The sequence below is a fragment of the Apteryx mantelli genome, chromosome 2 (assembly GCF_036417845.1).
Source record: "Apteryx mantelli isolate bAptMan1 chromosome 2, bAptMan1.hap1, whole genome shotgun sequence".
Lineage (NCBI taxonomy): Eukaryota > Metazoa > Chordata > Aves > Apterygiformes > Apterygidae > Apteryx > Apteryx mantelli.
In genome coordinates this window covers 82,604,394-82,620,026 of record NC_089979.1, presented here as the reverse complement: position 1 = coordinate 82,620,026, position 15,633 = coordinate 82,604,394, and the positions used below count along the sequence as shown (strand labels likewise).

General features: G+C 37.3%; 1 protein-coding gene across 1 annotated transcript in view; it reads right to left on the bottom strand.

Annotated features, from left to right (window-relative positions):
* Positions 1-15,132, bottom strand: part of LOC106492595 (cadherin-9) — a 69,233-nt gene extending 54,101 nt beyond the window's left edge. The window contains exon 1 of the mRNA XM_013952456.2: positions 14,911-15,132. Coding sequence (XP_013807910.2) covers positions 14,911-15,132 — 222 coding nt within the window. The remainder of the gene's footprint in view (positions 1-14,910) is intronic.
* Positions 15,133-15,633: the final 501 nt, after the last annotated feature.

The following is a 15,633-nucleotide window of genomic DNA, read 5'->3' as shown; positions in this document are numbered from 1 at the left end:
AGAACTGCAGTAGAAATAAGAGCTTGTAGCACCACAGCCAACCCTGAAATCTCACAGAATATATGTTGAGTGCTAGTGACAGGTAGGTTATTAACCAGTGCTCCCACTGTATGATTTCAGATCTCCTTGCGAGATTTACAGCAGCTAGGAGGCAGCACCACCAGCAGCTCAGCCAATATTCTCCTTCATTAACATTTTAACTAATTAAAAAGTCTAAAGGCATCTTAATAACTGCAGTAGTAGATTGCAGTAGCAGTATCTGCTTTGCCTTAATTTTCTATTCGTGTGTGTTTAATCAAAAGTTTTTTTATGTATGTGCTAAATGGCAATGTATTTACCTGACTTGAATTTGTGACATCAGCACAAACTTCTTAATTAAAACAGCCCAACTCTTGTGTGATGGTAACCTAAGTGACTGTATATTAAACAAGGCAAATGACATTTACTTTTCTTATCTTCTGTTTTCCAGCATCTGGTTCTTGTGTTCAGCTGTCTATTGTTACAAATTCTCCAGAGAATGATATTATGAAACATACTGCTGACACCAGCTGCAGTGCTGATTCCGACTTAGTAGGGAGAGGTGGGGCAAATCTGCTTTTCGCTTAGGAAAGACTGAGCAGAATCCTTAGTAACCTTTTGGTCCTGCTGAAATAAACATAACATGGGGACATTAATTCCCTTGGCCCACATCTCTTCCCCATATCTTGGGGATGAAGATCTGGAAATCAGGGTTTTTCTTAAGTGTTTCCTTACCCTATCTGCTTTTTACTTCTCCTATACTCTAGATGGTAGCCAAATCTGGAAAAGCGGTTGTACCTCTTACTTCTGCATAAAGAACTGGATCTGAGAGCACATGGAATTTGTTTGTTCTCCTTTCTCTGTTCTCTGAATCAACAGCGGGGTTGGGGGTTTTCAGCCCAAAGAGATAAGCAAAACTTTTTTTTTTTTTTTCCCGTGGTGTGCTGTGAACTGTCATTTGGCTGTTCCAGAACATGAGATAACAGGTTTACAAGAAATGACTTTGGTCATCAATTATGTCCACAGGTCAGAAATAATCACATCACAACTCAACATCAAGTAGTGTCACTTTAATCAATCACTGGAACAGGTGCTAAGTCCATCACTATTTTAAAGGCTTCATAGTAAGACAGGATATTTTTTCTCATAGATTTTCTCTGAGCAGAAATTTCTGGGTGAAATTTTCCTGAGTGTGATGTCACTTGCTGTTTTAGAGGCACCCAAACTGATTGGTAGTGCCAAGAGAAATGCACAGTGCTATGCAAGAATAAAAGCCCCGAAACAAGCATAAGCATATCAAATAGATGGAATATCCCTTACCCTGAACAGAACTAATTAATTGGGGCTCAGCTCTGCACTAAGAAGTATGTAAGCAATAGCCTACTAGGTCAGAGTCAATGATCCCTCTAGCCAAGTACTATTTCTTTGATAGCGACAGTAGGGGATGCTATTTCGGGAGAGTATGCAAGTCTGGCCATTCTTTACAGTTTATTCGTCTTTTGCTGCCCTAGCATCTACAAGTGTTGGATTATGGCTGTTTGAGGTACCTGGCTTCTTTTTGTTTTTATTGTTATCTTTTTATATGAACCTCATGTCCTTGAATTTGTTTAGTTACCATTGCCTTAACTTTGGACAAGTGCTGCAATGATTAAGTTAAACTGTTTCCAGTTGTGGATCATCCACGCTTATCTGAAGAACATATCAATAACAGGACTTTTTTCCTACTTTTAGTCACAGCACTGATTTTAATAGAGCACAGGAACAGGTTGCCCAGAGAGGTTGTGTAGTCTCCATCCTTGGGGATATTCAAAAGCCGTCTGGACAGGGTCCTGGGCAGCCTGCTTTAGGTGACCCTGTTTGGGCAGGGGGGTTGGACTAGATGATCTATAAAGATCCCTTCTGACCTCAACCATTCTGTGATTCTGTGGCAGTTTTATGTGTGTGTGTGTGTGTACATATACATATATATTTATGCACACACACACACACACACACGCACGCACGCACACACACAATCACCCTTGTAAGGTGATGTCTCCAGATCAAGACTGAATGTCTTTCATAAAGTCATACAGCATAATGCAAGATTAATAGAGTAAGATGTCAAGATGTGAAGCAATGTGATCAAAGAGCCTTTTTTGGCCTTAAAATCTGTAAACATGCATCCAGGTTGGCAGCATCATGCAAACAGAAAAAGACTGCAGCTCTGCTGACTCAAAGAAAGTGGATACAAAACTGTGCATTTTTGCTAAGCTGTCCAACTATTTGTCCCTTCCAGAAATATTTAAAATTATTTACAATCCTTAAAATATATTTACTTTTACATCAAGTGTGTTTCAACTTTGAAAGCCAATCTAAGGAGTGATGTTTTGGGGTTCCAAGTTTATTGATTCACAGTCACTTCTCTATCTAAAAGTTTCAAATTGCAACCGAAAAAGATGTATTTTTCCCAATTCCTTGCTCTGCAGACTGATAATGAGTGCTTAATACAGTTTGATCTTTAGAGCCAAAACCCCCAAGAGAGTGTATTGTATTTATTACATTATTCAGTATTAGCAAACTGTCTTACTATTTTTTATTTAGTTCTCCCTTTTCAAGCCTAATCAAGATTTTTTTTTTCCTTTCTATGTTTCAATAATGGCAAGGTTTTTTAGGACAAAGTGACTTTTGTAGAACTGTATCCAGCTGAACCTTAGTAAATAATTTTCACAATGTCTGAGAAAAAGTCTGCTCAGGACTAGAAGACTAAGTTGTATCAAAAACTGTATTGTCACTGAAGCAGCAGTAATGATTTTAAAAGGTATTTGATCTGCTACCTGAGGAGATAGCATTTTTATATAGTAACAGTACACAGAATATATATGTGTATATCTCTATATCTCTATATCTCTGTATCTCTATCTATCTATCTATCTATCTATCTATATCTTATGCAAGTTTTTTGCATGGAATCTATGTCTACAATTCTAAGCAGAACAGATAGTCTTTCTCCTTCTACCGACAGTAAATGAAGGGGAATAAACTGGAGTTTTATTTTGACTTATACCTTTTCTTGATGGCTGCTTACAGCTAAACACTTTATGGACACTGTGCAGTCCTCACAAGCAGTAATCTGGTCAGTCCTGGATACTCATGTTTAGAATATGGTTGTTAAATGATGACTCTTTTAATGCCTGAAACATGTAACTAAAACTAAACTTCCAAGGGTACAGTGGTGGAAGGTAGGCAAGGCTTGACTCAAAACACCACTAAGGTCCTTTCCTAGTGCTTATTTGTGGCAAAGTTAACCAAACAACAATAAAGAGAGGTGGAAATTAATTTAAGGCATTATATTGTTCTTCTGTTCTGCAGTCTGCACTGGAAATGTGAACTGTAATATCAGTATGAACGTACCCACTGAAGGTGTACTGTGGAGAGTTATCATCTGTCTCCTGCATTCCTAGTCTGAGTCTGGGCCTGCTCTGAAAGGCACAGTTATGCATTCAACGCTTCGTAAAATCAGGGGAACAAATTTCCATAGGTGGATATATCAAGGCATAAGGTCTGAAGTCAGGACTGGGTATAATAAGCCTCAAGCCTTGAATCTCTGTGGTAATAACATAGCTTCCCAGGTGAAGTTCTTGTTTCAGGGACAGAATTTGATGATAGGAAAGCCATATTTTTCAGGTCAGTCTTTTGCTATCCTTTATTTGACACTGGTTTTATATTTATTGAAATTTGCATCACTCACTTCTACAGGTTTTAAAGATCTTGTTTCAAAATGCCATCATCAAAAGTTACCACTCTAACAACAGCAAAGATAAGGCAGCGGCCAGAACAGTTACCAAAATAGCTAGGTTCAGGCTACCTCAGGCTTCAGATGAAAACTCCATGAAAGCCAGGTGGTGCCTAGAGAAGCCAAAGCATAAGGTCCAAAAGAAGCATAAAGCCCTGTAGACCAACAGTGTTGCTTAATTGAGGTTAAATGTAATTTAATAGCTGAATCTGCAAGCTGGAACAAATGAGAGGAATATGCGGATATTAGACAATGCAAGAGTTATTTAAAGGGGTTTTTTAGATACTCAGAACAAATATTAATGAAAAATAAAACATCAGGAGCTGCATAGAGGATGTGTTAAACTAATGTTAGTTTAAGAACATGGATAGACAAAGTATTTGGGTCTGGTTAAAGTAGATAAAAATCTGACTATATCAATGTTAATTCTGTATTAACCTTATAACTCCCCCCCCCCCCCGACTTTTTAGGAAACTGGGTTTTTCAGTACTGACTGCCTACATCCTTTGAAATCCATATTTCTCTTGGTAGCTATTCAGTAGTTTGGAGAAGCACACAGCAGACAAAGTACAACTGATTGCTCTGCGAATTAAGTGCTGTTGACCATTTGGAGATAGATTTTAAAACAGAACTTGAGATTTTACTATTTAGGATAAGGAATCAGTAGTGCTCCTTTTTTAAGTGGTTTCCACCTTCGATTTCTGCTGTCATCCCTGACTTGGGCTCCTCTTCAAGAAGATAAACCCTGTCATTATGCTGAATCTTTCCCCATGTGGGGCGTTTCAGTGCTGTGTCCAATTGTTGTCATTGACTGGCTCTGTAACCTCAAATCACTGCTTCAGCATCTCTGCTGCAGTTTGCTCTTCAGAAAAATAGATATTATGTCATTGCCTACCTCACCATAGGTACTGTGAGTTGATTTAACATAAAATATTTTGAGATATTTTGATGAAGTGTGCTCACTGAAGTGAAAATTATTACTAATATTCATCATTATAAGGTTTTATTTCTCCCTTCCTCTTCTATCCTCATCAAAGAGATTAAAATAAATATCTTTACCCTGAAGAGAACGCAATGTAAAGAAAAAGAAAGTATTCTCATAGCTTTAAGAAGCATAAAATTCTTTCAGACTGTATTTTTTTACTGTTTTTTTTTCTTTTCACACTTTGAAGTTAATCCAGATTTAGCCACCTGAAGTACAAGGAGAATTAGGTGCAGTATCTCTAACGGAATGAAGACAGAATGGATCATTCATGTTTCTCTCCATTAACAATATTAATGAAAGGCTAAAGAAATTCTTTTGGGGTGGATTCACACTTTGCCTTTCACTTCATGCCCTTCTGTAAATGATTCTACATCTTTCATATGAAATGGGTGGGAATCAGACTGTGACCTCTTCCACTTCACAGTTACTAGCCTTTACAGAGATGAACGTACTTTCGTGTTCTATAAAACTTAGTGAGAGTGGAAAAAAACCCATAAATGATTTATTTTGCTGATTTAAAACATCCTCCCTTCCATTTTCCTCAACAAAAATATATACAGAAATTCTAGTTGCATACCACACTCCTCTTTTCATCCAGTTTATTGTCCACACCTTTTGTGTATATCTAATTAGTGTCCATTTTTAGCAATTAAAAATCCTAAAATTAAAGATAAATATACACAGTTATTTCTTTTAATCACTTGTGTTACACAGAACATACGTAATTCTTTCCAAAAACATATATATATTTCTTTGATTTAAGGGATCTTTAGTCTCACTAATTTTACATGTGAATGTTGCAGTGATAAAAATATTCGTTTACCTTGTTTCTCTTTATTTTTTTTTTCATTTGCTAATTCAGTCCTATCAGGCAGCTACCTGACCCATGTATATTTGAACATTTAATGTTGTGTTTCCTCTTGGTTTGTGACAGTATTTATCCATCACAAATGCTTATTAAAAAGAAATATATACTTCCACAATCCCTATTAGATTGAACTATCAGAAAAGCATCATTTTTAAAGCTTGATTCAGTATATGTAACATTTTTAACAGCTTGATAGAGTAATATCAATTCACCTTAAGCTACATAAAAGTTGTAAACCACAACTTTTTTTTTATAAGGACCAAATTAATTGTCAATATTTATGGAACTAAATCAGTTTCTGCCCTTAACCAGCAATATATAGTTTGAGAAGCAAAACTGGCTACGTATAGTGACAAATCTGTGATTGTATATGTAGCCAGTCACTTAAGTGCTTGTCATTTTCATGCACTGAAAAAGTTAAAACAATCATTTATACCACAAAGCCAAGCATTCAAGCACTGTTCCCTAGATAGGTAGCTATTAAATATTTGGTTTTATTTTTTCTCCTCCTTTTCGTAGCATGACTTCATATCTTATTTAACTCAAGTCATCCAAACACTGTCCTCAATCCAAAGAACATTTGATTCATGGCCTTTTTCATGACATTCCAGAGCTTTTGTGTAATTTTTTGGGGGAATACCTCAAACATAGGCATGTTTGGAGGAAAAGCCTCATTAGGATAAGTATTGGTAATTACATTTTACAGATAGAAAGACAAAGCAAAGCATAGATAAGGCAAACATTTAATCAAATTCTATTTCAAATTATTTTCCAGCATTGTAGATGAGTTTTATGGCAGGGATTGGGCTAAAACTTTATTGTTGTGGCTGAACAAGCCATCCAAAGGGACTCTGTGTGATTTTGTTAGGAGTTCTACAACTTAACCAGAGGGGAAGTGATGTCATTTCTCCTAAACTTCACGCCATGGAAGTGGAGAATACATAATAACTCTTTCTCTTCAGTTAAAGCTAAAACTCATTTAATATTATCAGCCTGATATTCATTTCCTCACACTCTCAATTTGGCAAAAGTGGTATGACAGCTCCTATCTGAAATTGGCATGATTTTCCTTAAGATTGGACGTAGGTTGGGAAAGAATTTTTAAGTTCTGCCATGTTCTTGGAGGCCAGAATGCTTTCTGACTCTTTTTATTACACTCTGCTGTGTGAAAACAGACAAAAGAGACGTCGTCAGAGTTACTTGAACGTAAATTGGTGTGAGAGAGCAGAGGTTCGCCCAGTGTGTTTATGTTGCTCTTGTAATACATGCAGTAAGGATTTGATCACAGTGTTGCATTTCTACAATTTATAATGGACCACAGATCCCTCTTCTGATTGATACCCAGCATAGTGTTAAATTGACTGATTATGTTGGCTAGACTAACATATTTTTCAGTTTCTGAAATGCTGAAATGTGTGATGATTTCTGCAATGGACAGGATTTGATGTATCAGATGCATACAGGAAGAAAAGAAAAGACTTGCTGTTCTTGACAGTTGCTTGTTGACAGCTCCTCTTTTTCTCTTCAAGGTGACTATTCATAAACCTTTCTCTGACAGACAAGATGTTGCACAATACCACCATCTGATGCAGTCAAATTGCCCTAAGTAGTCACATATTGATTTGCTCTGATGGGTTTTACACTCTTTTTATCACCAGACTGGCAGATACTAGTAAACCACAATATAGTCAAAATGCTTCCCCTTTTCAGAATCACTCCCATAATGTAATCGATGCAATAAATATGCTGCATCATGGAAAGTATCTTGCGATACTCACCTCACCCTCCCGCTTTTTCTGGCACAATAAATGATTGCCTGATAACAGATAATGATAGGCCTGCAGATTGCCAGTAGTCTAATCTTCTCTTCCCAGTGGCTTAAAGCTGCAAGGCTGAGAAATACCAGCTTAAAAAGTTTTACAAGAAGCTATGGCTAGTCTGTGAATAACAATAGCTTATTGTGGCAGAGCCCTGAGCCAACCAGAGCTTGATGGTAGACCTGCCTAGATCTTTTAGCATAGGGAGCTTGCCAAGACCAAGAGGCTTTTAAACTCCAAAAAGACAGTTTTTATTAAAATAAAAATGGTATTTTAAATGGAATTTGAAAACCTGTGGCTCAGCACCTCTGCTGGGCAAAGAGCAAGCCCTATGTTGAACAATAAAGGAGACACCATATACTAGCCTTTGCTGCTATGTTGGGCTCAGGTGAGTGTAATTTTAAGGGAGAAATTCCACATCTGAGAGAGGCAGCACAGAAGAAGGGAAAGGGGAAAAAAATGGGAGAATTATTATTGTTTTGCCTTTATTTTATTGTTTCATATTGGCTATAAAAGCAGCTATATGTGTTTGTCATATGCCCATGTGTATACTATGGGTGAAGATGGCATTAATAGTCTTGTAAAATTCTCAGAAAAAGTTCTCTTGCAAATGCTCTGTTTTCCATCAGGCGCCTGTTTGATAGGGCACACATGCAAATAACTGGCAGCTTTCTTCTCCCTCCTTTTTTTTTTTTTTTTTTAACTTGAAGGTCTTGGCATTCTGGCCAGTCTGCCTCAGTTTATGGAACTAAGCAAGAACAAAAGCTGGAATTAGTTTGGGATTTCCTCCTTTCTTGGTTTAGTTTTGTTTTTCACATGCAGTTTAGCTGATTTAACATTGAACATGGAAAATGCACAGCATCCTTGAATACAGAACAGGAAGTGACCTAAAGAGATAATCTGTGCCATCCTCCGGCCTCCAGGCAAGATCAGTGGTTCTGGCACATCTTTGTTTAGGCTGTTCTGAAACCTCCGGTGCTGAGATGTTCCTGTCTCTTCGGGTGATCTTTTCCAGTACTTCACTGTATTTGCTATATTTACTATCAGAAAACTTTTCCTGATGTTGAATGTAAATCACCCTTATGACAATAGGAACCCAATTCTTGCCCTGAACATGACATTGTGTTTTAAAAGACAGCATTCAGTTATAGCACATCCTAGATGCAGCGTGTTAAGAATGTTCATGATGAAGTCTTCCCTGAGTTGAATTATATTTATAAATGATCATATTTCTGCAAGATATGGCTGACTATGATTCTGTTATTTGTTGGAAACTTGGCATACTGCTAAGTCAAAAGATGGAGAAGAAACATGTTTTTAGCAGAGATACACTTAGATGCTATATTGACTGCAGCAGTCTTTCAAGTGAGACAGTTGGGATACGTCTATAGCTGGACTTGGAGGGCACACCTGAAACACTGGCAGGATAGTGCACCTGTATTTTCTCTCAGCCTAAGAGTTACGGAACTGATTCTATTGAAGGAAAATAGCAAATATTGTGAAGCATGCCTTTGGATTAATTGCATAAGTTGATTAAAGGCTCAAGTGAAAACGTAGGTTCTCTGTCATACTCTTAAGGCAAAATTATAGTGAAATTCAGTACTTACAAAAAGCAATATTTAGGCATTAAATCAAGAAAAAAAATGGGGGTGGAGAGAAGCATTATGCTTCAGGACGGGGAAATGGAGGCTACTGCAGAGTTCAGTACTGCAGGTGTTGTCAAAACCCGGATCAGTAGGGCACCCTTTCAGACCACGGGGCGGGCTTCTTACTGCCCGACTGCTCAGGGCTGACGCTGAGCACCCCTAACTCCTTAGCAGTGTGGTTGAGACACGAGTGAACTAGGGTGAGAATATTGGGCAAGGACTTCACTGACCCTGTTTTCTGACTTCTCTGCTGCTTCACATAAGAAAAGGGAGCCCACGCTGGCTTTTTGTGGGGTGCCAAAAGCAACTTGCAAAGCAAAGTGAGAGTATTTCCATATACTAGGACGCCTTCTGTCTATATATTATAAGGCAATACTATCCAATCCCATTAAGTAAGAAAAAACATTCAATGTGAAAAGACTATTGAGTGAATATCTGCCTTAAATAGCAGCAATTCTTGTGGGTAATCCAATAATGTGGATTCTGTGGAGGAATGGTTAAGCGAGAGAGGGCATGATCTGATTGGGATGAGCAATCCCGTTCTCAGGGTAAGGGAAGGAATGTAGGCCAAGGCGAGCGAGCCTCGCAGCGGCCGAGTGAGCCTTGCAGCAACCTTGAGTGCTACAAAAGAAGGTATTCACAAAACTGGTAAACAAGTCTGGACGGAACTAGGTTCCATAAACGTCGACGGAGCGTGGACAGCAACCTTGCACCAACCATATATCTGCTTTATGCGTATGGACAGAAACTGTAACCAATCATGTAACTATTGCTAGCGCATGCGTATTGCTTGTCGATATATATACTTTGTGTAAGCTCTAAAAAAGGGAGAACGACCATACTCATATTGAGACTCATCGTTACTCCGGGCCCATTCCCCCCTCTCTGTCTATATATTATAAGGCAATACTATCCAATCCCATTAAGTAAGAAAAAACATTCAATGTGAAAAGGCTATTGAGTGAATATCTGCCTTAAATAGCAGCAATTCTTGTGGTAATCCAATAATGTGGATTCTAGTAATCCAGTGAAGTTGCTCGCATTGTTATATGAAGTTCTTCCAGTCTTCTCTCTTTTTTTGTAAGGAAGACTGCTAAAGTAGGCAACCTTGCTGGTAGATATCTAAATACTGCTGTAGACTATGAGAAATAAGTGGTTGCATTTGCACAGATGTTGCAAAAAAACAACAACAAAAAAAGAAAAAAATGCCCTCTACCTATTTTTCTTTTCACTTTCTACTTTTTAACAAAACACACGGGCAAATGTCATGAATCAAACTCACTGGTTAACTGCAGGCAGAAAATAGATTTTTCTTCAGTTTGCATCCAATTTAAATGGTGCTTATGACATGCAAAGACCAATTCATTTATTTTTATGAAAGTTATTATACAGGAGGCTGTTCATGGAGCAGGCTAGTTTTGAACAATGTCACTTCATTTCAATTTGTATTTCCACTTTTAATATGGAAAGAAAGGTTATGTTTCCTAAAGCCTGAGTGCATTGTTGTATTTCTAAAACATCCAGGATATGACAGATGTTGGAGCTGTTTTATATTGTATAATTTATGATTGTTCTAACATACATTGTATGGAACTTCACACATTATCTGCCAATCAGGGGTCTTTAATTTGCAAAGTGCCTTGGCTGGTATAGGGAGAGACTGACTGTCCTGTGAAGAAATGTACTTGGGTGACTGTTAATACAGGGAGGAAAAGTCTCTTGTCTCTTGAAATCACTTATGTACTTTGTTGCAAACCATAAAGTACTATATTTTCCAAAATGGCTCATGGTTTTGATTAGGTCAATTTGTTCCCACCTAGGGATATTTCATAAGGACTGCAGTTAAAGAGGAGGCATGTTTGGCATTTTCCCAAATTGATGCCTATTCAGTGGGTGTCAGGTAAGTTACTTAGAAATGAAGGCACATAAAATAAGTAACAGCTTTGGAAAATAAAACTAATTATCCCTAAAGGGCTGTCTGGTTAGTGACTCCTTTGCTTTTTATTACCTTTTTCTTTAATTAATGAACATGATCCCCATCAACACTTTAATACTCTCTTAATTGCATGACCCTTTTTTAGATTATCCTTTTTTTTTTTTCTTTTTTTTTCCTTTCTGTATGGGAAATGAGCAAATTACATAGCCTTTCTTCTCACAGAAGGTCAGTGTTTTAGATCACACTTCCTGGGTTCTGTGTGAGGGTTCTGCTCAAGCCCTTTTCTCTTCTTAAAGCTAGTAGCAGCTGAGAAGTTGGATCTTTGACCCTTCCTTAGCAAAAAGAAAGGTGATCTCAGAAACCAAGGAATGTTTCTTTTCTTTAACCCCTTCATACTTCACAAAATAGTGTCAGCTGTTCCTTTTCTTTTAAAAAGATACTGCTCTCATACACCGAAGTCTGAATGTTGTATTGTAACGTATTCCACTTTCTTTCCTTTTTGTGAATTCTCAGTAGGCAGAATGAGTTTTGCAGTTCCCCTCACAACATTCTGTGAAAATTTCTGATGTATAAAAGGGTTGATGATCACATACTCAGCATTCATAGTAAGAAACAGGTATCTTGAAGTAACATGATAATTTAAATATTTTAGAAAAATAAATCTCTCTCTTTTTTTTCTTTTTTTTTCTCATTTATATCACCAAAATTTAATCAGGACACTGTGAAACTGCTTACTTCGCTTCTGCTTGAAAATTTCAGTTATGAACTGTCTGGGGCAAAGTTTATCTTCCTCTCTGTTTTTTATACTACACCAAGCATGATGGAGCCACAGTTTTCTCTAAGCATTTCCTGAATTTAATTTAAAATAAGGAGAAACAGAATGAAGTCATAAGTGGTTCTTGCATTGTTTCAGGCATAAGAAACAGGAGACAGAGAAAGAGAGACTGGATCTAAGAAATTTCAAGGCTTCCTAAGCATTTGTTTTTTTTTCATGGAAACATGTACCAGCGTATAAGACAGTTGGGTCCTCTGAGCTGGGAGAAGGAAAGACAGATGTGTAATGGATATATTGTTGGTTCTCTGGATTTACCTTACCTCCCATCACATTCACAAAGCAATTGTTTTGCATATATATCCTATATACCCCGAAGGATGCATTATGGTTTAGGTCTATTCTTTACTACAACTGTTCTACCCACCAAGCCTGTTGAATTAAATGTTTACTTCCTTAGCTCACCAACCAGTATTTTCTATTTCTGCTAAGCGCGTTAAATGCTCTTACTGGCTTCCATTTTGTGTCACCTATCACCATTACCACTGCCTTTGTCCAAAAGCTATCCAGCTATAGCTAAGATAGCCCCTCAGATGGGCGGGGGGACACAGACAATGTGTCCTCACAAACACAAACAATGACCGAACAGAATAAAAGTGTTTGAAAAATGAATTTATTGAAGAAAAAAATATATTATCACTATGATTATATGATCCCTCAGAAGTACATGTCCTGATAAAGTTTCTTAATTCATTTTATTTTATTTCTAGAACAGCATTTATTATTCTACCCCAGTAATCCAGCCACATGTACCTATCCATATTGAAGAGGGACTGGATAAGAATTCTAGCTACCAGCTCGTCCCCACGGGTTGGAATAAAAGTGTTCTCTCCTCACACATACTGATTTGCTAATTACCATCACTCTGAGCAGGAGAATACTAAATTTGAGATTTAAGCCTTTCTCAGAAATAATATTGGTCAAAAAGTTGTTTTCTTTTTCAGAAGAGAACTCCTTAGTTGACTTCTCTTTGTACAGTATTTGGAGATGACGTGTATGTCGTGTACTTAGGATAATTTGAACTAACTGGCATGGAATTACTGTGGTTTTATACCCCTTTAGCTGAGGACAGCCATGATCATTTTGTCATGTCATGAATTGCTGTAGAGTCAATGCAACCACGTGGAGGGGATCCCATCATTCCAATGCCATCTCCTTGGAACCCAGGGTAAGGTTTGGGTCCATTTCCATCTGTTCAGAGAGTCAGTAATGCTGCCCCCTCCCTCGGGGCCTTTGTACAGTATTTTATAGAGAAATGTGAGAAAAGTGAGCCTGTTCTCTGAGTTGGAAGAAATGAGTCATCTCAGATCCAACTGTTGTATGGCCACTTGTTTTCCCTCTTGGACTCAGCTCCATGTTAATAAGGTCCCATGGCTTTTAGTTAGTTTGGAACAAGTGCGGAGTAAGTTTGCAGCTGCTACAGTATACTGTTAGGCATGCTCAGAGGTTAAATTTCCTCATGCAAAACAGACATGATGATGATAGTTTTAATGAAAGCTTAATTCGTTTGAGATTTACAATGGCATAAATAGTCTGGAGTCCATTCATCTGTCGCAGTGGGACTGGAACTGGAATCAGCTCCTATGTTTCATACTAACTTGTCCTCTGTGACAACTTTATATTTTTACAAAGATTTAAATATTTCTGTGACTGTAGGTAGAACTTGAGTCTATGGAGATCTAGAATACTGCACACTTTATTATGTGTTTTCTTTGAAAGTTTATTCAATATTCCAAGATATCTTCAATCAAATTTTGTTTAGAAATCTCTCTACTAAATTATTTCACTTTTTATTTAAGATTCCTTTGCTTACAACAAACCTCCTATTTTATACACTGATAAACAAAAGTAGCAGTAGGATTACTGGATCTCATCTTATTTCTGCTATTGCAAATCAGAATTAATTACACTGAAACAAAATTGCATGTGTGTAGTGCTGGTACAAATGAGGGTCATAATCGAGTTTGTAATTACCATGGTTGGCTTCACTGGCATTTCTGCTTTAATAATGCTTCGTTTCCAGATGATCATGCTTCCCATAATAAGAGGTATTAATAAATGTTCAAAACCAGTTTTGACTCTTTTATTCAGAAATGCCTCAATCCACTTGATATTTAGGCACCAGAAAATGAAAGCGCTACATGATGATCCTTGCTAATGACAGCACTATGGATGAATGACAGAAGCAGGAATGAACATCTATTAACTTAGTCTCTTAAGATAAATATTTTCTTGAATCTCAGGGAATTCTAGGTGTTGTTCTAGGTTGCCAGCAAGATCGCTTAGTTATATCAGAATGCAAGGCAGTTCAGGTGGATGGTGTGGCACAGCAAAGGGCTACAAGTCTGAGAATCTTTGAGGTGAACATTATCAGAAAAGGTAGGAATCCAGAGAGGTGGAATTTCGAGGTACTTTTGCAGGCAGTAGCTGATGTAGAGGGGTCTCAAAGAATGGAAGATCTTTCAAGCCATTAAGTAAAGGTCTGAGTTAGTTTGTGGGAGAAATGATGAAAAAGTTTTCTTTGTCCATGAAAACATGGATAAAAAACTTTTTGTCCGTGAAAAGCATGGATACTTTATCCATGCTTAGCATTGTGTATAGACAAGAATTTTACTATTAATGAATAGAATTTTATATTTGAATTGAGGAGGTATATATCCCAGTATAGTGACAAATGCCACAAGGTAGATGAATGAAAGCATAACTTCTCTATTACCTTATCTAATATTTATGTTTAGCAGTTGAAAACTGGAAATGATTCAGTGGTAAAACTTGCATGGGCATATATAATAAGAAATTGGTAATTTTTAGTCTGAACAGTTCCCTATTTTATTCATTGAACTACTTCATTTCTCCCACAACTTTGAATAATCATGAAGCCTCAAGTGGTCCGTGATATGTGCTTTGTTTGATTTCTAATGAGATATTGGAACCATTGCTGTATAGGAAGCAAAACAACTATAGAGCAGGAGGCAAAATACCAAGGTTGTCAGATGCATCACCTCTAAAGAATCCTTTAAAAACAAGGCTTACCTTGCCCACGTATTGAGTATCTGGACCTGTGTACTCCTCCAGCAAGAAAAATTGATTCCACATCCAGCCACGCTTGGTGCGGTACAGTGTTTTTCCATCATTCTCTGACAATCCTGTTATCCTTTCACTGTGCTTGTTAGTCCTTTTTGGGGATAGCATCATAGGAACTGCATGAAGCATACAGCCCCAAAGCAAAACTGTCAAGGAGTAAGTTCTCATCATTTACAGAGATGCTGTTAGGCTCCAATTCTCTAATAATTCACCAGAACAAAATTTTTAAATGTTGTATTCCTCTTGTAAATAGGACCTAAAGGGTGGAGAAAAGTATTTGAGTAAATTGCCATAATCTTGCTTTCCTAAGCCTGTAGCAGAGTATATCACTAGCCTAGTGATCATGACAATGACCCATGCAAATTAGATAGAGGTATACCAAAAGGACCAATTGCATGTTTAATTGATCATTTTCCTCAAATAATTACATGCAACAATTAAAGACTGCTAAAAGCCAAGTCTTTTATTGTCTCTTTGATCCTTTTTTATTTCTCCCTCTCTCCCATTGTATATAGACATTAATTTAAAACATAATTTGAGTAAAATATTTCTTGATCTGAAAACTTTAGAGGTCTGCAATTATTGAGGTACCAGTTTCAGAGACTTGCTGAGTATCAGAGCTAGTTCCCAGCTAACACCAGCATCTTGAGACAATGCAATAGTTCAAATAGC